This window comes from Dipodomys merriami, unplaced genomic scaffold (genome assembly GCF_024711535.1).
Source record: "Dipodomys merriami isolate MVZ:Mamm:240054 unplaced genomic scaffold, mDipMer1.0.p SCAF_3, whole genome shotgun sequence".
NCBI lineage: Eukaryota > Metazoa > Chordata > Mammalia > Rodentia > Heteromyidae > Dipodomys > Dipodomys merriami.
In genome coordinates this window covers 11015019-11042044 of record NW_027204492.1, presented here as the reverse complement: position 1 = coordinate 11042044, position 27026 = coordinate 11015019, and the positions used below count along the sequence as shown (strand labels likewise).

At 41.0% G+C, this 27026-nt stretch overlaps 1 protein-coding gene across 1 annotated transcript; it reads right to left on the bottom strand.

Annotated features, from left to right (window-relative positions):
• Positions 1–21509: 21509 nt before the first annotated feature.
• On the bottom strand, positions 21510–26198 carry CUNHXorf66 (chromosome unknown CXorf66 homolog). The gene is made up of 3 exons (XM_070038892.1): positions 26090–26198; positions 24128–24284; positions 21510–22536 (listed from the first exon to the last, which is right to left on the bottom strand). The coding sequence occupies exons 1-3, from the start codon at positions 26175–26177 to the stop codon at positions 21666–21668; spliced, it is 1116 nt and encodes a 371-aa protein (XP_069894993.1). The 5' UTR covers positions 26178–26198; the 3' UTR covers positions 21510–21665.
• Positions 26199–27026: the final 828 nt, after the last annotated feature.

Sequence of the window (27026 nt, the reverse complement as noted above, 5' to 3'; positions counted from 1 at the left end):
AGTGCTTGCCTTGCATGCATGAGGCCCCGGGTTCAATTCCTCAGAACCACATAAGACGAAAAAGTCGGAAGTGGGGCTGTGGCTCAAGTGGTAAAGCCCTAACCTTGAGCTGAAGAGCTGAGGGACAGAATTGGCCCCACAACCCACAAAATAAATAAATGGTTGGTCGTGGGGCTTGAATGCTGGGCCTGGGTGCTGCCCTCAGCTCTTTAGCTCAAGGCTAGTGCTCTACCAATTGAGCCACAGTGCCACTTTAAGGAATCTTTTGGATACTCCACTGTCCTATTTCAACTACTTTGTACTGTTTTAAAATAATTGCAAATTGCACCATCCTCCAGTGTTCGTTCTTGATCAATTAATTCAAATTTGATCTCATCCAGGCCAACATTGAGGTTCTGAGACTCAGGCAGGATGCCATCAAAATCCATTAAAAATGGCTCTATTCCCAGCAGCAATAGAGATGCAACCTCTCCTTAACAATCAAATCCAACCTTGAAGTAATTAATTTCTCTGTTGGTGTCTGTTTTATTTTTAAGTCATATAGTTCTTACTGGCTCAGATTCTAGCATTTATAATTCCATTTGGCACCCTTCAGCAAGCATTTAGTCTGGCCTGCTTGCAAAAGTATTTGCCATTTTGGTTCCATTTATTTCTTATTGCAGGGTGTAGCTATGCACACAAGTAACAGCATTCACAAAAACCCAACAACATGCATAAAACATAGAATGAACACAAGAGCTTCTTGACAGCAGAAACTATAAAAGTTATTTGTAATACAGGATAATGTATTGCTTATTGTAGTCCCTGTGTTTCAAGAAAGAACATGGCACATTGTTGAATCTTAGGAAATGCTGACAAAGGAGTGTATGATTATCTATGTGCTGTTAGGAAGAGAACTCTAAACCAAGATCTATAATCTGTCAATTGTAGTTGTCACCATGGTTTGTTCTTGGATAAATGACACATTTTGAACCTTTCTTGCCCCATTTGAAAATTAAGGGATTGGCTGACATATGAAATTATTTTTTTATTTTTTGGATGGTCACAGGGCTTGAACTCTGGGCCTGGGTGCTGTCCCTCAGCTCTTCAGCTCAAGGCAACCACTTTACCACCTGAGCCACAGTGCCACTTCCGGGTTTCTAGTAGTTTATTGGAGATAAAAGTCTCATAGACTTTCCTACCTGGGCTGGCTTTGAACTGCTACCCTCAGATCTCAGCCTCCTGAGTAGCTAGGATTACAGGCATGAACCATCAGCACCGGGCTTATGAAATTATTTCTGACTATAATTCTAGGGACTTTTTTGAGACAGGGTCTCAAAATGTCCAGTTCAGCAGGTCACCTGGTGACTGATGCCTGTAATCATAAGTACTCAGGAGCCTGAGATCTGAGGATCACGGTAAGAAGCCAGACTGGGAAGGAAAAGTCCATGTGATTCTTTTTGTTTGTTTGTTTTGTTTTGTTTTTGGGGGGTTGTGGGGCTTGAACTCTGGGCCTGGGAGCTGTCCCTCAGCTCTTCAGCTCAAGGCAAGCCCTCTACCACTTGAGCTACAGCACCACTTCCGGTTTTCTAGTGGTTTATTGGAGATAGGAGTCTCACGGTCTCTCCTGCCCGGGCTGGCTTTGAACCGCTATCCTCAGATCTCAGCCTCCTGAGTAGCTAGGATTACAGGCTTGAGCCACCGGCGCCCGGCGTCCATGTGATTCTTATCTCCAACTAATTACAAAATGGAAGTGGAGCTGTGGCTCAAATGGTAGAGTACTAGCTTTGAGCAAAAAGCCCAGGGACAGTGCCCAGTCCCTGAATTCAAGCCCCAGTAACAGCGGGGGGTTGGGGGGGCCGGGAGAGTCAGTTCAGGCTGACCTCAAACTCAGTATCCAGCCCAGGTTGCTTTGAATTCTTAGTCCTTCTGCCTCCACCTCCAAGTTCTTGAGTTACACGTAGCATGAAACATTCTGAGCCTTACATGCCATTTTAAAGCATATATAATAACAGGATTCTACATGGCAATGTTTAGATTGCTATGAGAAATTTTTTAATTAAATCTTTGGCCAACTCATTCCTTGAGAATCGGAGTAGATTTGGCCTTTGGTTATCTTTCTTAGGTATGATAGACAACCAGATGTACTCAATGTTCTGTCCTCTGGAAAGGTTTCTGTCGTGTGTGTGTGTGTGTGTGTGTGTGTGTGTGTGTGTGTGTGTGTGTGTGTGTGTGTGTGTGTGTGTGTGTGCGTGCTTGTGTGCGCACACGCGCGCCAGTATGCCAGTTCTGATGCTTGAACTCAGGGTCCATGCACTGTCCCTGCACTTTTGTGCTTAAGGCTGGCACTATCATTTGAAGCACATATCCATTTCTGGCTTTTTGTTGATTAATTGAAGCTAAGACATTCATTGACTTTTCTGCCTAGTCTGGCTTTGAATTGTAATCCTCAGATCTCAGGCTCTTGGGTAGCTAGGATTACAGGAGTAAGCCAATGGTTGTGCGCCTCACCTTGGGAGTGCAGTGCTATAGTCATCCATTTTTAGATGGTACAGACTTACAGTATGCAATGTTCTGTGTAAGCCAGGCTTGTATATTTCTTTTTTGTCTTCAGTCAGTTGGTCATAGGTAACTCACTCTGCATCCACATAGGATAAGAAGCCTTGTTATAGGGTCTGGACCACTTATTCATCAAACTAATGCTTTCCTAGCCTTCTCATTCCACACAGTCACTCTCTACAAGATGAAGATGGTGATGATATATTCCTGGGCACACCAAACTAAATGGCCTGGCATGTCTTATAACATTCACTTGGTAATGAACGGGCTGTGTATCCTCACCTGGTCAGTCATTTAATTTCCAGTAGAACTTATCAGCAAACCAGGAAAATCTAGCTCAGATTCTAGCCTGATTTTTTTGAAATCACTGGCTTTCTCTTAAACCCTGCCTCTAGTGCCGAGGGTACTACTGCAATCCTCCCTTTATGAATGAGAGAATGAGATGTCATAAACCTCTTCAATCCTTTCTTTTTTGGTGCTGATTCTCAGCTTGAAGTCAGGGTCTAGGCACTGTCCCTGAGCATTTTTCTAGTCCTCTACCACTTGAGTCATGGCTCTACTTCCAGCTTTTTTGGTGGTTAATTAGAAATAAGAGTCTCATGCACTTTTCTGCAGGGGCTGGCTTTGAACCACCATCCTCAGATCCTTAGCCTCCTGAGTAGCTAAGATTGATTACAGGCATGATCCACCAGTGCCAAGCTCAAGCTAAGAATTTCTAAAATTGCTTAGATTTTTACAAAGAGACACAAAGGAGGAGCAATGCTGAATCAAAGTAATAAGACTATAGCGACAGAACTTTAAGTATCACTAGGTGAACTTTTAGGGTCTTCTCAAATCATACCTTGTAAGGGCTTACCAACTACTCTGCTCAATATATTCCGATTTACAGCTATGGCAAGGGCCAAATTTCTTCTCTCCTACAATTGGCCTGCCTTCCAATATTCAATACCTCCTCTTTACTCCACCCTCCCAATTTGTGCTACCACCACCAGTGGTTTGGGAGGTTCTTCCTAGTCAATCAGAGATTATTCAATATTAAAATAAAGACTAACCTCATCAAATAAGTACTTATATAATACAGTTCATTAAAATTCTGAATAAAGCTACTTCCTTCCAGTGTGTATGCACATGCACACATATAGATTGCCTCCAATCACCCAGGCAACCAGATAATACATTGGACTTCAGAGGGACAATGGTTTTGTCATTCTTCACAAAAAGTTAATTACCTCTTCTCTTGCAAAATACTGGTAAGACTATGATTTTTAATGTCTCAACTCCTGCTCAGCCGTAGTCATAATTAATAATTAAATTATTTCTCTGCTAATTGACATCCCTCGACTGCCAAGCAGTCTTCCATGCCAGTTGTATTTTATTAGGAGCCGGGCAGGTTTCCAATGACACCCGGGCATCTGCGAGAAGTTTAAGCCACTCTAATCATTTTGAGTCTCTAGCAGACCTAGCCCCTCCCTCTCCCAACACTGCTGTCCAAATATAATTAGCTTAGAGAAATAAGAGCCTCAAAACGGTGGAATGGAGTTCATGGATCAATTGTGTTTATGCTTTGCCAATTAACATTTTCACTCTTTTCTCTTTAAGCCTAACCCTTAGGCTCTTTATCTCTTTTCCACTGCCTCCCTGAGTTATTTCTTAGTCTACCACCTGGGCATTCCCTAAAGCACAGAACTCTTACTAATTTCTGTCGTGCTTCTACTTTAGGGATGGTGCACATATTTGGATGTGTGGAGACATCTTCACTTTTTGACAGTCTATAATGTACCATATTGATACTGGGCTCTTATTTAGTGGGAAAAGTCAGTATCTTGTTTGGTTTTGACTGCTGCTTACATCAGGAATATATGGTAATTTTCTCAATTGGCTTTTGTTCTTGACCCAGATAATAAATAATATTCATGAACTTTAATGTACAAAAACTCATTTCTAGCTTTGACATATTTTCCATGAGCTGTTTAAATGTCAACACAGTTTAAATGATGCCTGCCAAGAAAATATTTGATTCATGTTCATTTCCATTGGTGGTCTAAGGATTAAATGTAAAAAGAATGGCAGTATCAGGCAAAAGTTAAGCAAACTGATATGATTAGAGGTCATAAGATAATACGTATTTTGGATCTTTCTGTGTCCCTCATATTTCCATAATGCAATCACACACTGACATTTGACTATTTTTTGCTGGTCCTGGGCTTGAACTCAGGGATTGAGCAATGTCTCTCAGCTTTTGTGCTCAGGGCTGGTACTGTACCACCTGAGTCACAGATCCACTTCCAGATTTATGGTAGTTAATTGGAGAGAAGAGTTTTACGGACTTTCCTGCTCTGGCCGGTTTCAAGCCATGATCCTCAGATCTCAGCCTCCTGAGTAGAGAGGATTGCAGGTATGATCCACCAGCACACAGCCATACATAACTTAGATGATATATACCTATCTAAATTGTTTTCTTTTTTTCTTTCTTTTTTTTTTGGCGGGGGGGGGGGGGGGGTCCAGTCGTGGGGCCTGAACTCTGTTTTTTTTTTTGGGTCCGGTCGTGGGACCTGAACTCTGGGCCTGGGCACTGTCCCTCAGCTCTTCAGCTCAAGGCTAGCGCTCTACCACTTGAGCCACAGCGCCACTTCCGGCTTTTTTTCTTTTTGCTTATGTGGTGCTGAGGAATTGAACCCAGGGCCTCGAGCATGCAAGGCAAGCCCTCTACCACTGAGCCACCTTCACAGCCCTAAATTGTTTTCTTCAATGGCAGAGATGGTAAATATATGACAAATAAATCATCACTTCCAATTTCCAAGCTTTTAGCAAATAGTGCTACGCACTCATTGTAATCTTTGTCACAGATCTTGGAAATTATTCTACATCATTTCAGTCTAGCCCTCTAAACATCATGTCAATAGATCAAAATGTCACCTGAGATGAAATCCATTTGTCATTCATAGTCTTACTTTAAGAAGTTATATTTTAGCCGGGCGCTGGTGGCTCACGCCTGTAATCCTAGCTACTCAGGAGGCTGAGATCTGAGGATCGTGGTTCAAAGCCAGCCCGGGCAGGAGAGACCGTGAGACTCCTATCTCCAATAAACCACCAGAAAACCGGAAGTGGCGCTGTAGCTCAAGTGGTAGAGTGCTCGCCTTGAGCTGAAGAGCTGAGGGACAGCGCCTAGGCCCAGAGTTCAAGCCCCACGACCGACAAAAAAAAAAAAAAAAAAAAAAAAGAAGTTACATTTTATGTAGTCTTAGTTCAGAAACAGAGGTTAGAAGGACTAGAGACTGATAGCTTAAGAAAGGGAGGTTTAGGGCTGGGAAGGTGGCTCAGTGGTAGAGTGCTTGCCTTGCATTCATGAGGCCCTGGGTTCGATTCCTCAGCACCACATAAGCAGAAAAAGCTGGAAGTGGTGCTGTGGCTCAAGTGGTAGAGCACTAGCCTTGAGCTGAAGAGCTGAGGGACAGTGCCCAGGCCGAGTTCAGGCACCATGACTGGCAAAAAAAAAAAAAAAAGAAAGGGCCGTTTATTAAGGTTACAACAAACTATTACGGATGTCTGAACTATGGAATAAAATTAGGTCACTGAATGACAATTAGTTGCTGAGACTGCATTTTCTATGTGTATGGGTCAATGTTCTCCAGAGCAAAGGAACCAATATGAATATGTATCTATATGAATAGATATTTATGAATATATGTATATGTCTATGAATATATGCATATATGTATGTGTACATACACTTATATAAAAGGAGGGAAAGAGGTTTTAGAATCTGGCTCATACAGTTATGGAGACCAAGAAATCCCCTTATCTGTGTTTTGCCATCTGTATGAGGGAGACCTGGGAAAGGCACTAAATAAAATTGTGAAAGCATGAGAACCAGAAGAATATGAGGGTAATTCCTACTCAAAGGTCAGAGGCTTGAGAACAGTGGGGAATCAGAACTCTCTCTGGGGACAGGAAAAGAATATCATAGTTCTAAAGAAAAATAGAGTTTGCCCTTTCTCTCTGCTTTTTGTTGTATTCATGCCTTCAAAGAAATTGGATAATGCACATCTGCATTGGTGAGAATGGATCTTAATCTACTGATTTAAATAAGATTACTTTAAAAAATTCAGAAACATCTTCAGCTATATACCTAGAAATATTTTATAGATGATCTGGGAACCCTTTAGTTCAGACAAGTTGATGCATACACTTAACTTTTCTTTTTATTTCCTTTTTCTTTTCTTTCTTTTTTTCTTTTTTTTTTGTACCTGCCCTGGAGCCTGACCTCTGAGCCTTGGTCCTGTCCCTGAGCTTTTTTTACTTTTTTCCTCAAGATAAAAGTCTCATGGACATTCCTACCTGACTGAGCTGGCTTTGAATTGTGATCCTCAGATCTCAGCCTCCTTAGTAGCTAGGATTATCGTTGTGGCCACCAGACTCAGCTATGTAGTCCCCTTTTTCAGAACTTCTCTGTCCTGTTTTTGTTTTGACTCATGTGTCCTACTTTTTATTTATCATGCCTTCTCAACCTCTTTGAATTTTATTTGAAAATATTTGAATTCAAATATTTACATCATTCTCTACTTCTCTCCATAGAGTAAGTCTTTTATTGAACATTCTCAAGAAATTAATATTGATGGCCAGCTGACAAGTATGCTCCTAGGGATTTGTATCTAGTTTTGGCTCAATAAAATGTGATTATGAGTGTGGAATACAATGTAAGAACTATATAAACACAACAGATTAAGCTGCTACCTATATTCTCCTGTTTGTTATCATTGGTTAATGTTGCTAGATAAAATGTAGGTGGTCCAATTCAACTTAGCTAGCAGGCTGGACAGGGGCTCAGGGCCACAAGCAGCTCTGATGGCCCAAAGTTGGGTACACAGCCGAAGCAGCTCTCCTGATCTGCCTAGGGTTTTTTTGTTTTGTTTTGTTTTTTGTTTTTTTGGGGGGTCCGGTCATGGGGCCTGAACTCTGGGCCTGGGCTCTATCGCTCAGCTCTTCAGCTCAAGGCTAGCGCTCTACCACTTGAGCCACAGCGCCATTTCCGGGTTTTTTTTTCTTTTTGCTTATGTGGTGCTGAGGAATCGAACCCATGGCCTCGAGCATGCAAGGCAAGCGCTCTACCACTGAGCCACCTTCCCAGCCCTGCCTAGGGTTTTTTTCAGCAGGGAGCCGGAGAGACAGGGAGACTCAGATGTCTGAAGTCCCACAGCTTCCATAGTACAGGGTTTGTCAGGGCCCAGACCATCATCCAAAGCCCAGACCCCCACTGGTATCTGCAACCAGCCTTCCCCAAGGTCTGCCTGGAATGTGACTTGCTGCTCATTGAACACTATCCTCTGTCTGGAGCCCAACCAAGGGATTAAGGGAGGCTGCTAGTATACAAACAAGTGGGCTGGGGTTCTTTTGCTCTACCCAGAGAAAAATAGTGTCTAAGAAGAGAACCTCTTCCAGTCACTCTTGTACATGCAGGTAGTGGACTGGATGCCAATGGTCAGCAGCAGCAGTCAGCCCTGGCCTTTGACAGCTGGGGCAGTGACATGAGGTTCAATCAGAAGCTCCTGGTAGCTTAGGTGCCAGCACGGGGATTAGGCTCCGGATTCTGGCCCCAAGCCCCTGACAGCTGGGGATGACAAAAGACCAGAATCTCTTTAAGAGTACAACTCTAGCAAGGAGAAGGGTCTCTTTGCCAATCAAACCCATACCCCAAATGATGTGAGGCCCTAAGTGTTACAGATCTCCATTACCTGTATATAGCTTCTGTTGTCAGCCACCACTTTACACCCCCTCCCCCCCATCTCCTGTCTGTCTGCAGCTTTACTGCTTCCTTGCTTCCAGACCACCTTTCTCCCTGCATCCACTGCTCCTTTTCTTCCTGTTATCAGCCCAGCAAAGGTGGGCAAGACCACTAGAGAGAATGCCTTTACTGGACCTTATGTTGCAACATAAAGTGGTGGGGTGGAAAGACAGTAAGGAGTGTTTTCTAGCTGCTTGTAAAGTGGACTGAGCAACCTAAAGTATTTTAGCCAGAAATGGGTAGAGACAAGGGTATCTATACCAATCTTAACAGACCCTTCATTCTAGCACCAATCAATACGTCCTTTATGCAAATGAAAGATAGTGTTTGAACCAATCACAAGACTTCTGTAGGACTAAAGTGCCCTTAGCTCCTGATCTGGATGGAAGTGACAGTTATCACAATTGGTCTTTCCTTGAGCCAAAGCACCTATCAAAAGGGTACTTACAACAAACGTTTGTCAATAACAGCATTTAATGCAAAATGACAGATCCATGACGTAATAATAATAATAATAACAGCAACAATTATAATTACAACCAAATGAAAAAACACTGATTACAAAGAATTGATTTATTCATAAATACCTGGCTGAAACTCAAGAACTAACCAAGAGGTACTGTAATAAGGGAAATTGTTTGTTTGTTTGTTTTGGGGGGGGTCCGGTTGTGGGGCTTTGAACTCTGGGCCTGGGCACTGTCCCTCAGCTCTTCAGCTCAAGGCTAGCGCTCTACCACTTGAGCCACAGCGCCACTTCCGGCTTTTTCCTTTTTGCTTATATGGTGCTGAGGAATTGAACCCAGGGCCTCAGGCATGCAAGGCAAGCACTCTACCACTGAGCCACCTTCCCAGCCCTGTAGTAAGGGAAATTGTACTTGCAATCTGAGCACTGCAGACACTGAGTCTGGAGGACCACAAGTTCAAGGCTAGCCTGTGATACAGGGCAAGACCCTGTCTCAAAACAAAAAAGGAGGTAAATTAAGTAAGCTGGGTATGGTGGCATGTGTGTATAATGGCAGCTACTTGAGAGGCTGATGCAAGAGGATCACTTCAGCACAGCACTAGCACAGCACTGGTGGCTCACACCTGTAATCCTAGCTACTCAAAGCCAGCCCAGGCATGAAAGGCCATGAGACTCATCCCCAACAAACCACTCAGAAAACTGGAAGTGGTGCTGTGGCTCAAGTGGTAGAGTGCTAGCCTTGAGCTGAAGAGCTGAGGGACAGTGCCCATGCCCAGAGCTGTAGTGCCACTTCCACCAAGTAAGATTTTAGAAAAAATAGATGAGATTCCCAGGACTACTTCACATACTCATAGATTGTATGGAAAACTAGACAAACATTTATCACTCTCCAAGGCAGTGACCTTACTGGTGAACTGTAACCTAATGCACATTAAAATGTATGCAATCAAGTTGGGCGTGGTAGTACATGCCTGTAGTGCCAGCATTCAGATGGTAGAAGCAGAAGGATCAAAGGGGTACGGATAGGTCATGAGTTCAAGGTCGATCCAAACATTCAAAGAACCAAGGACTGGGTATGTAGCTCTGTTGTAGAGCCCTTGCCTACCATGCACAAGACCCTGGGTTTTCCATTTTCAGCACCATAAGGAAAAAGAAAAAAATGTACAGTCAAGTTAATTGCTCATTTTTCTATATGGAGGCCTTAGTGGTATGAATGAAAGATGAAAGATAAATCCCTCTTTTTGTAGAACATCTCCTTTTTTCTATTATCTGATCTTAGCTATTTCTAAGATAATAATAAACTCACCAAGTGTAGTATGTTCCTAGTACCATAATAAAATACTACAAACAGGATGGATTAAACAATAACATTTTATTATCTTATCTCTGGAGGCTAGAAGTCTGACATCACAGTGTCAGAAGAGACATGTTTCCTCTAAAGGTACTAGGGAAGGACCTATCCTAGACATTCATCCTAGCTTCTTACAGTTGTTTCTTGGCTTGTGGGACCAGAGCTCCAATACTCAAGTGACACCCTCTTTATGTGTATCTGCATCCAAGTGTCCCCTTTTTATATTGATACTGGTAATACTGGACTAGGTGCCACCTTACTCCAACATGGCCTCATCCTGCAAGATTACACCTGCAAGGACACTACTTCCAAATAAAGACACATTCTGAAGGTCTTGGAGGTTAAGATATTAACTAATTGCTGGGTATAGTAGGCACAGTTATAGTCCCAGCACTTGAAGACTGAAGCAAAAGGATTGATCATAAATTTGAAGCCAGCCTGGTCTATATAGTGAGGCCTTACCACAAAAGAAAATTTCAGTGTATACACTAGAAGGACACATATAATGTGAAGGTGAATTCTATCATTCCTAAACCACTATCCCTTATAGCATCTCCTGGGCATACCTACGCACTGTCTCTGAGCTTTTTTGCTCAAGGCTAATGCTCTACCGCTTGAGCCACAGATCCACTTCTGGCTTTTAGATGGATACTTAGAGATAAGAGTCTCACGGCTTTTTTTTTTGCAGGGGTTGAGTTCAAAAAATGCTCATCGGATCTCAGCCTCCTGAGTAGCTAGGGTTATAGGTGTGAACCACTGGAACCCAGCCTGAGTACTTTTTTTTTGGGGGGGGTCCGGTCATGGGGCCTGAACTCTGGGCCTGGGCGCTGTCCCTCAGCTCTTCAGTTCAAGGCTAGCACTCTACCACTTGAGCCAAAGTGCCACTTCCAGCTTTATTATTTTTTTTCTGCTTATGTGGTGCTGAGGAATTGAACCCAGGGACTCATGCATGCAAGGCAAGCGCTCTACCACTGAGCCACCTTCCCAGCCCCTGAGTACTTTTTTAAATTAACATTTTGAACATGGATGTTTATGTGGCAGGCCTTCTGAGGCTTTATATAATCAAATAAAACCTTATTCATCCTAGCTGTGGTATAAAAGAGGTAAAAAACAGATAACATGATAGAGATTTCTTGAAAGTTTCTAGAAATTCACATATGCTATAACTGTCACTAAAATACAAGCTAATAGAGTTTCATTTGCAGTTCAAAAGAAGCAATAAAAATATTTTAAAATAAAAAAACAAAAAAACAAAATGTGAGCTTTGCAAAAAAAAAAAAAGGAAAAAAACCTCATGTATACCTATCACCTATAGTATGTCATGACCACATTACATATATGATATATATTTTATTATGGAGGGAAATATATTTACATAATATAGACTATGTTATACTTATTATAATATATTATGTGATATTGCTATTATATTATATATTATTTAATTATATATATATATATATATATATTTATTTATTTATTTCCCCTTCACTCCAGCATCCAGTACCCAGTTAATGAACAAGAAACTGTATTCTTTGGGAAATCAGGTGCAACCTAACAGGTTTAAAGCTCCAAGAAACCATAAGTTCCTGTTTTAGACTTTTTTATTGACAGTCCTGGGGCTTGAACTCAGGGCCTAGGCTCTGTCCCTGAGCCTCTTTTGCTCAAGGGTAGCACTCTACCACAAGCCACAGCACCATTTCTGGCTTTTTCTGTGTATGTGGTACTGAGGAATCGAACCCAGGCTTCATGCTTGCTAGGCAAGCACTCTACCACTAAGCTAAATTCTTAGCCCCCTGTTTTAGACTTTTTGCTGGTAACAGTGATTAATAAAAAGGAAAGTGGTATGGACTAGATTGACATACTTCATGTTGGTTTGCTACAAGCCACTGGACTTAGAATGAGCACTCAAGTCCTGTATTTTTTCCTTGCCTCCCACTTCTTCTTTTTTGTTTGTTTGTTTTTTTTTGGGGGGTCTGGTCGTGGGGCCTGAACTCTGGGCCTGCGCACTGTCCCTCAGCTCTTCAGCTCAAGGCTAGCGCTCTACCACTTGAGCCACAGCGCCACTTCTGGCTTTTTTCTTTTTGCTTATGTGGTGCTGAGGAATCGAACCCAGGACCTCAGGCATGCAAGGCAAGTGCTCTACCACTGAGCCACCTTCCCAGCTCCCACTTCTACTTTTTAAACTGCCTATGGAATATAATTTTATTGGCTTTTAAAGTAATGACAAGAGACCTGAATGGAAAGCCTTATTTGGAAATTTAAAAATCCCATTTTCTCAATGAAACTAATGAAGCTAAGATTTATAGAATTGCCTTATATGGGTATGCTGGTGGCTTACGCCTGCGATCCTAGCCACTCAGGAGGCTGAGATCTGAGGATCGTGGTTCAAAGCCAGCCCAGGCAGAAACATCACTGAGACCCTGATCTGCAGTTAACCACCAAAGTCTCAAAGTGGAGCTGTGGCTAAAATGATACAGCATCCTTCAACAAAAAATAAACTAAAGGACTATACCCAGGGCCTGAGTTCAAGCCCCAGTACCCGCACCAAAAATAAATAAATAAACCTTATTTACAGGTCAGTGATACAGTCCTTTTTTAAACAAGCATCATGTTCAAGAAGTTGACTGGGGGGCTGTGAAAGTGGCTCAGTGGTAGAGAGCGTGCCTTGCATGCATGAGGCACTGGGTTCGATTCCCCAGTACCACATAAGCAAAAAGAAAAAAAGCCAGAAGTGGTGCTGTGGCTCAAGTGGTAGAGCACTAGCCTTGAGCTGAAGAGCTGAGGGACAGCGCCCAGGCCCAGAGTTCAGGCCCCATGACCAGACCCCCTCACCCAAAAAAAAAGAAGTTGACTGGGTTTATTGCAATAATCTAAATGTAAGCCATTCGTCTTTTAGTATTTAAGAATTTTACTTAACTTTTCTATAAGCAGCTTCCTATCATTTTGATGAATGTGAGCAAGCAATTTGTTGTGTCTCAACTTGCAGTCAAATAGTTTGGCATTGATATTCTCTTTTAGCAAAATGTTAGAGAAAGTCCATATATGACAGATATAGTTATTTCTCCATATTTCCAGGGTTAAACATTATATTGTGGATTATGATATGACATTATTTTTTTTCTGCTGTCCAATTACTTGTTTTTTGGTCATTTGAATACAATAATCAAAAATAGTCCATTTTGCTGTGAGAAAATATGAATAATGGAAGAGTTTTTTTTTTTTTTTTTGGGTCCGGTAGTGGGGCCTGAACTCTGGGCCTGGGCACTATCCCTCAGCTCTTCAGCTCAAGGCTAGCGCTCTACCACCTGAGCCACAGCGCCACTTCCGACTTTTTTTTCTTTTTTGCTTATGTGGTGCTGAGGAATCAAACCCAGGGCCTCAGGCATGCAAGGCAAGCACTCTACCACTGAGCCACCTTCCCAGCCCAATGGAAGAGTTTTATGATAGAGGATATATAAGAAATTTTTATAATCAGAAATTTCAGTTGCTCAGAGCAAGTGTCTATGTTATACATTTGTTTGATTTTTAAGTGCATTAGATATGTATGATATATTAGTGCTGATTTATTTTATTTTCTCACCTCTTTCAGTAATATTTACAGTGTGTTATTTTGATTCAAGTACACAAATGGATAAGTAAAACTGAAAGTTCTTTGATGTAAGTTATAACTAACCATTGCTTATTTTAAAGATTATTCCTATGTATTACATAAATATTGTGAAACTAATTAATCATGTTTAATTCTTGTTTTCTAAGGATACAAAAGATAAAAATATTGTCAGTGCCTTTCAGTTAGTTGTATATGGGTTACAATTAAGATATTTGAGCTGGGTGCCAGTGGCTCACACCTGTAATCCTAGCTACTCAGGAGGCTGAGATCTGAGGATTACAGTTCAAAGCAGGAAGCAAAGTCCATGAGGCTCTTATCTTCAATTAACCTCTCAAAAAACAGAAGTAGAGCTGTGGCTCAAAGAGCACTAGCCTTGAGCAAAAGAGCTCAAGGATAACACTCAGGCGGCTGAATTTAAGCCCCAAGAACAACCAAAAAAAAAAAAAAAGAAGAAGAAGAAGAAGATATTTGGCAGGTGCTCTCATAGAACTTGTTTCCTACTTTGATTTCCTTACTTTTGCTGTTTCTTTTTTTCTTTTCTTTTAAAAAAAATTTTTTTTTGCTAGTACAAGAGCTTGAACTCCAGGGACTACTTCTTCCTGGGCAGGTGCTATACTACTTGAACCACTTTGCCAATCCTTTTTGCATTAACTGTTTTTGAGATGGAGTCTTACTTTTTCAAAGCCTGGTCTAGCTTGGACCTTGATCTTACTATTTGTACGTCTCTGAGTAGCTGAGATGACAGGCCTGCCCTACTATACCTAGCCATTGTTTGAAATGGAGTCTAACAAACTTTTTTGAGTGGTTGAGGGTCTGGGATTGTCTCAGACTGTGATTCCCTGATCTCTGCCTCAAAAGTAGCTAGGTTCCAGACATGAGCTACTGTGCCTGGCTGCTGTTTCTGATGTTTAGGGATTTCCAACAGTGTGACAGGGACTATAAAAATGAAAGAATTGAGAAAGCTGAAGATCGACAGTAGATCTCTGCTTGATGTTACTACAACTAGCCCACATCTGATGTATAAGCTCCCTGTTGCCATTTAAATTTAGGTCTAATATCTCAATGCCACTGCTAGCCCATCCCCCATCCTTGATTTTTAAAAATAAAATGGTCTGACTGACCATTCTTTCCAGCTCTTCCCAGCCCTCCTTCCCACAAAAGGATGGAGCTGAGGGTCTGCAAGCTTTCAACTAGATACTTATATAATGTCATATAAAACATAAAAGAGAAATATTTGAAGCCTCGCCTTAGAAAAAGAAGTAATGGATTTCTTAAAAGGGTTGAACTAAATAAAAGAAGCAAAAATGCAATCCTTTTCAGGATTGTACAGGATTGTATTTTGAGCAGAGTATGAGTTTTGCTGAGGAACATAAAGAAGTTAATTCAAAAGAAAGAGGGTGGGGCTGGTCTGAGAGGCAAGAGCTGTACCTGCTTCACAAAGCTCCCAAGCTAAGTGAACTGGAAAAAAGCAGTAGTCAGGCAGCATTTGGCCCTGAATCTTACTAACAAGCTTAAAAATGGAGAGTGGCAGGGAAGGTATTAAGGTATTATAAGAGGTAAGGCAATATTACAAGTAAGCCAGGAAGTAGAAATTTAAGACTGTCTTACATAAAACAGGACTTTCTAAGAAGTTTTAGAGACTATTAATTGTGGCAGCCAGAAAATATATAAAATTATTGCCTTGAGCAAGTTTATAGTGGGATATCATCCTTCCTTCCCTTCTTCTCCCTTCTTTTTTTCCTTCCTAAGCTTCTTCCCTGCTTTCTGGTCTGTATGTTTTATTACATATCCTATACTGGCTTCATATATGAAGCCATTATTAATGCACTGTAATTTTGCATATTGAATGAGCTCCAAATATTCTGTAGACTCCTACTCCACAATTTTATGTGCTGTTTTATTTATTTATTTTTTTTAATTTTTTTATTGTAAAGATTCTATACAGAGGGTTACAGTTACATGAGTGGGGTAATGAGTACACTTCCTCTTGAACATTGTTACCCCCTCCATTGTTTTCTCCCTACCATCCCCTCCCTCCCTCCCTTCTATGTGCTGTTTTAAAAGGAACATACATACTCATGCAGGTAACTTGCTCTTCAGATGTCATCATCATTCATTATTAGTGCCTTTCAGTCATTTTTATTAGAGATTAATATTTGCAGGTTTTCAAGAATTATATGTCTCTAGGTTCAAAATGGGGAAAACTCTAATGTTCAGGTTATTTGGCTTTGTCTTCCAAGGTGTCTATTGAATTTAAACTGTAAACTACACAATTAAAACTTTTGTTCTTGTCCAGGCTACCTCAGATTAAGATCCAAAAGGATCCTAAAATATGAAGCCAAATTAGGAAATAGCATTTCAAATTAGATTTCTTTTGGCCTTGGACTGGGATTCTCCCAATCTCTGCTTCCCAAGTACCTGGGATTGCAAGAATAAAGTCCCACACTGGCCTAATAGAACTAATCTTACATGCTTTCAAACACTGCTCCAAATCATTTACATAAGGCAAATGTAGTAAAGTTAGGAGGCCAAAGGCAAATTTGAACACAAATGTATACTTGTTATTAAGGAACTATTGTTAATTTGTAAGTGAAATAATGAAATTATGTTTGTGTATTTTTTTAAAAACCTTATCTTTTAGAAACACAATATGACAGGGAGTGGATAAGAACATAAACCAAACAAGAATGAACCTGCACTCAAAATTATTGAACCTAAATAATGGTTAAAAGGGGGTTCGTTACACTACTTGTTAGACTTTTTAATATGTTTAAAGTTTTTCATGCTAAATAGTTAAAAATTTTTATCAAGAAGTTGATATCAGGAAGTAGTAGCATACAGTTGTAATCCCAGCTCTACAGAGAACAAGGTAGAAGGATCAAGATTTTGAGCCCAGCCTGAGACTATTAAAAAATAATTAGCCAGAATGTTTATGTCTGTGACTTTAAAGACTGAGATTTGCTAATTGAAAACAATCTGCATTTTATTTATTCCTATAGTTTGTCCTTTTAAAAAATAAGTAATGCCCATAGAAAATTAAGTCTGTAGCTCTTACAATATTTTTTTTAAAATGAATATGTTATATTGTGCAACTTTCATGCATAAGCAGCTACTTCGTGACATCTGAAAATTCTATTTGATCTTATGTGCATGGACCTGAAGGAAGTCTCTATGCAGAGACACAGCCCCAGGGGCATCTGAAATGAACAAGCGTAAACCATTCCCCCATCAGGCTGGGAGAATGGCTCCCACTGATTTAATGTCAGGCAGAATTTTGTTCATACCAGACTAATCTGTAAATAATCTGTACCTAGTAGCTGATAGTGTGGAGACAGTACAACATAAAGGAAGAGTAAACACAACCCAGGCATACATTCTAATCTCAGTGGAACCAATTACTAGCTGTGACCTTGTTGTATTGAGAAAAATGAAAACAAAAACAAAAAAATGGTGGAGGGGAGCATCCAGACAAAGCTAGATTGTCTCTCAAAGCTAGAAACTCACTCTCACTTACGGGTAAGAACCATCAGTGTATCCATATAATTAGAGACTGTTGGAATTTAACCAGAATTTGTGTGGAAGTTTTTACTCACAAGGTGTGGTTATCCAGTTCTTGCATATTTCCAGGGAACCTGAAACCATGATTGACCTTTGTCCAACCCTAGAGATGTGGCTTTTAGATGTGCTTCTGTTAATGGCTAATGGTTATGTTTTGTGCACCTAGAACAATGAACGAAGCTGCTTCAGCTTATCAAGATTGCATTGCATGAAGTATGAGCATCCGATTTCATTGTTAGGACCATACAGTTCAGTTGCCATGGCTTGATGTCTCTGTGACTGATTCTCTAAAGCCTCATATCCACAGATGTGGACAGTTTTCTCTGGACACATACACTGTACTCATGCCTGTCACTGGTTCCAGGAAAGGGTGTGTGAAGTTTCCCTCCCAGGTCTTTGACTGATCCCAGAATAAGAATTTCCAGACAAGTCACAGTGGTAAGAGTGCTATTGAATGTGCAGACAAACATGGCAGAGCTTGATTGAATATGCAGAAAAGGAGGCAAGCAGAAAGGCAGAGGTACACTCTAACAGAGGGTATGTGCTGAAAGGGAGGCACTTTGAGCTCTTTGAGAGCAGGGGCATATATATGATAAAGGCAGGGTTTGACTTCAAGTAATTGTAGGGTAAGTGTTTTTCTTTGTTTTCTCTTCTAGCATGGTTTAATCACTCCTGGTGTTACACACTTTTATTATCTGGGCTCAGAGTTTCTAAGATTAACCTGCTCATTAAACATTTGAAAGAATATATATATATATATATATATATATATATTATATATAAAATTTTTTGTCAGTCATGGGGCCTGAGCTCTGGGCCTGGGCACTGTCCCTCAGCTCTTCAGCTCAAGGCTAGCACTCTACCACTTGAGCCACAGTGCCACTTCTGGCTTTTTCTGTTTCTGTGGTGCTGAGAAATTGGCCTCATGTATGCAAGGCAAGCACTCTACCACTAAGCCACCTTCCCAGCCCCACTTCTATATTTCTAAATATTGTATTTGCTTTATAATTCCTGGCTGCTATTAATCATGCATTTTCCTTAATCTGTCCTGCCTCATGCCCACATGTGTGGCCCCAGATGTGGAAATAGTGAAAAGACTATGTATGTCTGAATGCTGTGGATACTTCCTGATACATATCCTTTTCCTAATGCTCTTGGTCTGTAGTCTTTTATTCTAATCAACCTTCTCTATGAGGATAAGCCACTATTGACTCTTGTGAGTCCTTTCCAGTGAGTCAGCAAACTTAAAAGGCAGCTTTATGACCTGAGACACGTAAAAGGACTAGCACACATGGTGCCTGACACATTCAATGCCTGCCATTTTGGCACTTCGCATGTACCTGTTAGATGTTGTTTGACTAGGGGAAAAAAAAGGCTCAGAGAATAGAGAGCTGGCTCAACACCAGCTCTGGCTTATTTTGCTAAAGCTAAAGATTCACTCTTACAGGGCAGGATATTTAGAGTGGGTTCATGAGAGGTTGGTGGTGGTTGGTAAGAAAACAACTAATGGAGGGGATGGGAAGGTGGCTCAGTGGTAGAGCACTTGCCTTGCATGCATGAGGCCCTGAGTTTGATTCCTCAGCACCACATAAGCAAAAAGAAAAAAAGCTGGAAGTGGCGTTGTGGCTCAAGTAGTAGAGCACTAGCCTTGAGCTGAAGAGCTAAGGGACAGCGCCCAGGCCCAGAGTTCAGGCCCCACGACTGGACCCCCCCCCAAAAAAAAAAGAAAACAACTAATGGTGAGGATTTGTTGTTGGGGGATTTAATTTTTTGAGTTCCACGTATATTTTAGATATGGTGAGACATAGATGACATGCAAAATGGTCACAGCTGGAGAAAGGGAGGGAGGGATGGGGGTGGAGGTGTTTGTTCAAGGTCCTGGTCTGGCACCTGCCAAGTTAATTACAACCAGACAAGGTGAGAATGCAGGAACTTTGTCTGCTTTTCTCAACTATGCCCTTGAAAGAAGCAAGTATAACCTTTAATCAATGAGGAAGTTAGACTATCTGATCCAAAATTTTATCCAGCTCTCCTACCCCTGCTGACTGTAGTAAAAATGGGTAAATGAATGGAGGTCCCTGAACTCCAACTGAGACCTTTTGAGAGTACACACCATGGAAAAATCTTTTGCAGTACTGAAGTGACAAAAAGAATGAGAAGCCTTGTTGAGAATGCCAAAGAGGACAACACATACTAACGTATGGTGCTTCTCAGATGTATTTGTGGTGTGTGTGTGTGTGTGTGTGTGTGTGTGTGTGTGTGTGTGTGTGTGTGTGTTTTGCAGGCTAGACCTTCACATTTACTGCCTGTCTTTGGAAGAAGTAATATTAGAAATGATTTTTTGGGAAGTTCTCTAGTTTAGCTAAAAATCAGTATGTGAAATGTCATACTCTGTGCTGCAAAGCAAAATATCTTTAAATAAATGGCTTATAGGGTTGGGAAGTTGGCTCAGTGGTAGAGCGCTTGCCTTGCATGCCTGAGGCCCTGGGTTCAATTCCTCAGCACCACATAAGTAGAAAAAAACCAGAAGTGGTGCTGTGGCTCAAGTGGTAGAGTGCTAGCCTTGAGCTGAAGAGCTGAGGGACAGCACCCAGGCCCAGAGTTCAGGCCCCACAACCAGACCCCAAAAAAAAAATAAATAAATAAATGGCTTATAGACAACAAATTCTGAACTCTTGGAAGTTCAAGATCAAGGCACCAACAGATTCAGTGTCCAATAAGGAGTAGTTCTATGGTTTATCCATGGAGCCTTTTTGCCATGTGTCACATAGCTGAAGAGGTGAGCTCTTCAGTCCCTTATAAGGGCACAAATCCCATTCACCAGGACCCTTCCCTTCCTCCCAAACCTACCTCTTAATTCCTTCATATAAGGGATTAATTTTCTATCTCATTTGAGCAGCCCAGTGAATGCAAGCATTCAAAAAAACCAAACAAACCAAAGTAAGCACTAAAAGAGACAGTTGTAAACTATGAGGATTCCATATTAAAATATAAAACCAAGCATATAGCTAAGTGGTAGAATATCTAGCAAATACAAGGCCCTAGGTTGCTTTGATACCTAGCACCATAAAAATTAAAATGACTTGAGGGCTTAGGGCTATAACTCAGTGGTAGAACACTTGTATAGCATGCATAAGACCTTGAGTTTAATCCCTTGCATTATATATATATATATATATATATATATGTATATGTATATATATATGGAAACACACACACACACACACACACACACACACACACACACGCACACACAGACACAAACTTTAGGCTGAGAATGTAGCTTAATAGTAGAACAACTGACCAGCATGTGTGAGGCCCTGTGTTTAATATTCAGCACTATAAAATAAGTAATAAACATAAACTTCATTGGATTGGGGCTTCAATCCAAAGATAAGCCCAGGGAAGGACTCCAGGGTCCTCATTTGGCAAGTTGCTAGATTTGTATGGGAACTCATGTTTATAGTTTCTATTCAAGTGGCCATATCTAAAAAAGAAAGAACCTTGTACCTGGTGCAGTTAGCTACTCAGGAGACTGAGATCTGAGAATCATGGTTCAAAGCCACCATGGGCAGAAAACTCCATGAGACTCATCTCCAATTAACCACAAAGAGCTGGAAGTGGAGCTCTGGCTTGAGTATTAGACTGCTAGAATTGAGCACAAAGGCTTAGGGACAACACTGAAGCCCAGAGTTCCAACCCCAGGACCAATAGAAAGAAAAATAAAGGAAGGAAAGAAGGAAGGGAGAGAGAGTGAGAGCAAGTGGCAAGTGAGAGAGAGAGAGAGAGAGAGAGAGAGAGAGAGAGAGAGAGAGAGAGAGAGAGAGAGAGAGAGAGAGAGAGGGAGGGAGGTAGGGAGGGAGGAGAGAGAGAGAGAGAGAGAGAGAGAGAGAGAGAGAGAGAGAGAGAGAGAAAACCTTGTGCATCTAAAATATGATGACACCAGGCACTGGTGGCTCATACCTGTAATCCTAGCTACTCAGGAGTCTGAGACCTGAGGATTGCGGTTCAGGACCAGCCCATACAAGAAAGTTTATGAGACTCATCTCCAATAACTACTTTGAAAAAGCCAGAAGTGATGCTGTGACTCAAGTGGTAGAGTGCTAGCCTTGAGTACAAAAGAAGTTCAAGTCCCAGTACCAGCAATAAAATAAAATACAAAGAAAAATACACCAATAATATGCTAGGCTGTGTATTTATTAATTTTAGAACAAATTGCCTCCAAGATGGATAGATGTAATCTTTCTATTGATCACAGATGAATTTTCTCTGTATCCATAACTAAGCTGAAATGATGATGAGATACAAGAGTTGGTAGAATTTTGATCCTTCTTGGTTGGATTTTGTTTTTATTGAGCCATTAAGCATTTCTGCTGCGTTTGGGGAAAATTTCATCACGGTTTATATCGCACAGAATTATTATTTCTGCATCACTATCATCTGAATCATACATCATGGAATCATCGTTACTCATGCTCTCTTGGTATGATTCGTTGTTGGAGTCTACTTCAGGGTAGAATATAGAATAATACTGTCTCTTGTTCGAAACATAAAAGTTTAGTGTGTTTTTCTTCATTGCCGCAGAAATGTTATTTATCAATAATTCTGAAGAAGGGTTACAAACAAGACATCTTTCCTTAAAACACTGGCATCTTTTCGATAATAAAGGTTGCGATCGCATGGCTGCATTTTGTCTACTCGATTTTTTAGGATGAAAACGTTTGCGTGACTTAGCTGATTTCCTTGATTTGGATGGTTTGCATGACAAGATTTGATTTCGTGAGTGAGTAAGGCAAGGTAACTTGATTGACCGGGTTGATGAATGTGGTTTAGTTACAGGAGGTAATTCGAATGGCTTATATGGATAGACTGAGCTGTCTACCTTATGGATACTGGGTAAGTTTTCTAGACTCTGTGTCCTATGTGCTTTTCCCAGGTGGTGTGACCTGGAGGATTTTTTCGATGACTTGGATGATATTTTGTCGCTTGGTGGTCTGTTTAATATTTCGGCACAGCATGGTATGGATATGTTTTCTGGACATGGGAATGCGATTATCTTTTCATTACTGTTTGGTGGGGACAGTATTTCTGCACTTGGAGGTGGAGAAAACATTTCTCCAGCAGACATCATTAGGTATCTTTCTAGACTGTATGAATTTGTTATCTTGAAATCATCAGCTAATATTTTGGATTGGTAAGATGACATAGCTGAAATACCTGGTCTGTTTTCCCTAAAATGCAGAAAATTTGGAGTGTAACAATGTAAACAAAACAACTCTACTACTATCAACAGAAACAACAGGGTACTAAGTCAACTTAAAGGTTTGGACTTTTCTTGTTCTTTTTTTTTTTTTTTTTTTTTTGGGTCCGGTTATGGGGCCTGAACTCTGGGCCTGGGCACTGTCCCTCAGCTCTTCAGCTCAAGGCTAGGGCTCTACCACTTGAGCCATAGCACCATTTCCGGCTTTTTTTTCTTTTTGGTTATGTGGTGCTGAGGAATCGAACCCAGGGCCTCTGGCATGCAAGGCATGCGCTCTACCACTGAGCCACCTTCCCAGCCCTTTTTCTTGTTCTTGTAAAATAACTAAACATAAGAACTGGAAAAAGGTATAACTCATATCACAAATATAAATTTATATAAAATGTTTTTCCTTAAGAGTATTTTAGATAAATATAGATAAAATATAAAATATCTAACATACAATCATAGAGAGAGATCCTCTCTTATTTCAGAAATTAACCTTTATTTATTTATTTATTTATTTATTTTGGCATGGGCGCTGTCCCTCAGCTCTTCAGCTCAAGGCTAGCGCTCTACCACTTGAGCCACAGTGCCACTTCCAGCTTTTTTCTTTTTGCTTATGTGGTGCTGAGGAATCGAACCCAGGGCCTCAGTCATGCAAGGCAAGTGCTCTACCACTGAGCCACCTTCTCAGCCCCAACCTTTTTTTAATTAAAACTGAAAAAACTGTAAGACTCTTAAAGCAAAGCCATTATTTTCCTATCAGCTTTACAACATCAAGTAATTTATTTATCTGTATTTATATTCACAATGTTCCTCTTAAAAGTATTGGAAACACTGGGACCACATTTAGTCCATAGTCTTTAGACTGAAAAATATTTAGGAAACCAGTATTAAGGACCAGCCTAATCCTCTAATATGAAAACAAAAATTAAAGTTATGAGGGTAATAGTATCATTAAATATTTAAATGATGGGTTTCCCAGAATTCTTTATGGCTTTTGAAAAAATGGAAGCCTAGCTCCCATCTCTCTCCTTTTCTTTCTGAATTTTTGCATTATACATTTAGTTTAGGAAAAGAGAGTACAAGAACTTGAAAAAAATGAACCCTGAATAAGAGAGCTTTGGCAAAAGTTGAGAAAGTATTTGACAAATTTATGAAGGCTGTAATTTTAATAAATGTATCTATTCATAGGAGGTTGGTGGCTCTTTCAAATGTCTACAGTTAATCTTTTTTTTTCTTTTTCTTTTTTTTTTGCTGGTTGTGGGGTCTGAACTCTGGGCCTGGGCACTTTTCCCTCAGCTCTTCAGCTCAAGGCTAGCGCTCTACCACTAGAGCCACAGCACCACTTCAGGCTTTTTCAGCTTATTTGGTGCTGAAGACTGGAACCCAGGCCACATGGATGCAAGGCAAGCACTCTACCACTGAGCCACCTTCCAAGCCCAAGTTAATCTTAAGTACTCTAAATAAGGAAACCTCCACTGTGGAGGTTCACATTTTTAATTTAAAGGCATAAAACTTTAAAGAAATTTAAAGTATTAAAATTATTTACATTTTATATTTAAAGGTGTAATACTTACATGTCTGAGCTGACAGCATCATCGACCATACAATTGTAGTGAAGAAAACAAAAACACGTGAACACAAAGGCTATTATCATAATGCCAATGATGAAAATTAGTAAGCGTTTCCTAAAATCATCCATTTTTGACGGCATTGGCATGGAGCTTTCACTTCCTGCAAAGAGATTATATCATCAATTTGTTAGGTAACCAGGTTTCCTACCACCTTGATAGTATTTTGCCACTCTGTCAAAATAAAATCTCTTCATCAATGAAGACTACAACCCAAAGTCACATATTTTATGTGTATATTCCAGTCCTGGGGGCTTGAATTTGGAGCCTGGGTGTTGTCCCTGAACATTTTTGCTCAAGGCTGGCACCCTACCACTTGAGCCACAAAGCTCCATTTCCAGCTTTTTGGTACTTAATTGGAGATAAGAGCCTCACATAATTTCCTGCCCTGGCTGTCTAGGAACTGAGATCTTCAGCTCTCAGCCCTCTGAGTAGCTAGGATTATAGGTATAAACCTCAGTTGCTCAGCTTCATCAATTATTTTTATTTTTATTTGTCGGTCGTGGGGCCTGAAATCTGGGCCTGGGCGCTGTCCCTCAGCTCTTCAGCTCAAGGGCTAGCGCTCTACTACTTGAGCCACAGCGCCACTTCCGGCTTGAATTGAACCCAGGGCCTCATGTTAGTATTATGCTCACCTTTGGTCAGCTCCTCCCACACCTGGGCCCCCTCCCATTCCTGGAGTTCCCTCCATACAGCTGGCCCCTCCTTCTCTCTGCCCAGACCCACCTGAACTCCCATCTACCTCACTTCCTATCCCCCAGACTCTCCTGCTACCTGGATGGTGATGGAGGCCATGTGCTCCCCCTTGGGGGAAATATGGCTCCTCTAATAAACTTTATAATTGTATCTTTCTCCTGTGCCTGCCTGCTTCTGCGTGGTCCCCTGGGGTGGATGTGTGGAATTCTCTTACACCTCATGAATGCAAGGCAAGCACTCTACCTTCCCAGCCCCATCAATTATGTTTTAAAGCCTGATAAAGGTTTCACTGTGATTTTGAGCACATCCCCAGCCACAGCGTGGAAGTAAAATCTGAGAGGTATCTCTGGCCAATCTGTCCAATTATCTGCATTACCCCCACCTCATAGTTTGTTCAGTGCAGTTCCTAGGGTGTTTTAACATGTATACGATGGATATTTGTGAGTACACTTGTTACTGTGCGTGATAGAAAAGAGAATGGGGCAAGAACAAATCCTCATCAAAACATACTATTTGGTCAGGCATGATTGTATGTACCCACAAATTTCAGCTACTCAGGACACGGAGGCAGATCTCTTGAGACCATGAACTTGAGATCATTCCAGGCAATATGGATAAACCCTGTCTCAGGAAAACAAAAACAAAAACAAAAACAAAAAAACAACAAAAAACCCCACAACACAACAAAAAAAAACAAGCTGGGCACCGGCGCCTGTAATCCTAGCTACTTAGGAGGCTGAGGTCTGAGGATCACGGGTTAAAGCCAGCCCAGGCAGGAAAGTCGGTGAGACTCTCCTCTCCAATTAACCACCAGAAAGCCGGAAGTGGCGCTGTGGCTCAAGTGGTAGAAGCCTAGCCTTGAGCTGAAGAGCTCAGGGACAGGGCCTAAGCCCAGAGTTCAAGCCCCATAACAGACAGAAAAAGAAAAAAGTACCCTCTTACTACTCGTTAAATCCTATGCCAGATTCATAGGATTTGGTTGGGACACTGAATAAGAAAATAGAGGAAAGAAGATACTAAGTCTGTATTCTTTAGGCTCGTATTTTCTTTAGATTTTTTTCACACAGAAATAAAAATATTAGCTATTGTACAAGAAATTCTTGAAAACTTACTAATCGTAGTACCCATAAACTCGGCTAGGTTTTCAAATTAAGTCCTTGAATTACTAACATAATAGATTCTAATTTATGAAGTTTAAGGTTAGGAACGTACCTGTGTAAGACACTGCATCGCTTTGGTTAGTATCATAACAGTTAATTGTCCAAATAGACAAAACTAAAAACAAAATATAAAGATTCATGTCCAGTTATTTGTCCAATGTTTCTTGTGCCAGGATGGCTACTGCATTTTATGGGGGTTGGGGTTTATGACATCACTACCAATTTGCATCATACTCTGACACATAATGTCACCATGGAGAAGCATGTATTTCTGTGTGTCAGGTGAGTTTTAAAATTTTTACCTTCATAGCAAGTATTTCAGCCCAGAAGGAGACCTGTGATTGGTTCAAACACAAACACTCATTTGCATAATGGACCATACCATATTTGGTGCAAATGGGGATTGCCTCTGCCCCCCCTTCCCCCCCTCCCCCCTTCCCCCCCCCCCTCCGCGCAGTGCCTAAGTAGGCTACTAAACTCACTTTGGGAAAACCTGAGAGATACTCTCGTTGCTACCTCTCTCCTGATGTTACAACAAACGGGGCCAAGAAAGGCTTTCTCTCCAGTGATCATGCTCACCTTTGTTGAGCTGGCAGGAAGAAAAAGCAGAAAAGAAACCATAGAGGGAGGGAGCAAAACCGACCCAATAGAAGGGCAGCAAAGGCCAGTCCTAGCTTCACAACACCTACATGTAAGAAATTTTCCCTGGAAAGGTGTATATAGCTGACAGGTATGTGGCAATAAGGAAAGCATATGGCATCCCAATGGACTAGCTCTTTTAATTTTCACTGTGAATGATCAGTGTTCCCAAGTATTTATTGAGGATTTACTATGTTCCTCCAACAGTAGTAGTCACAGCTGGGGGGAGGGAACAATAGTAAAGTAAAACTTGGTGGTATATATTAAAGGTGTTGGGAGAACTGACAGTAACAAGTTTTATGTCATCAAGAAGATCAGAGGATACTTTCCAGAGCAAGAAATATGGAGGC

What these genes read in the sequence shown, in the direction of transcription:
- CUNHXorf66 (XM_070038892.1), bottom strand. Translation starts at nt 26,177, where the DNA reads ATGAATCTTTATATTTTGTTTTTAGTTTTGTCTATTTGGACAATTAAC. An exon ending in CGATGCAGTGTCTTACACAG is followed by an intron (nt 24,285 to 26,089) that starts GTACGTTCCTAA and finishes ATCTCTTTGCAG; the next exon opens with GAAGTGAAAGCTCCATGCCA. An exon ending in GATGCTGTCAGCTCAGACAT is followed by an intron (nt 22,537 to 24,127) that starts GTAAGTATTACA and finishes TCTGCATTTTAG; the next exon opens with GGAAAACAGACCAGGTATTT.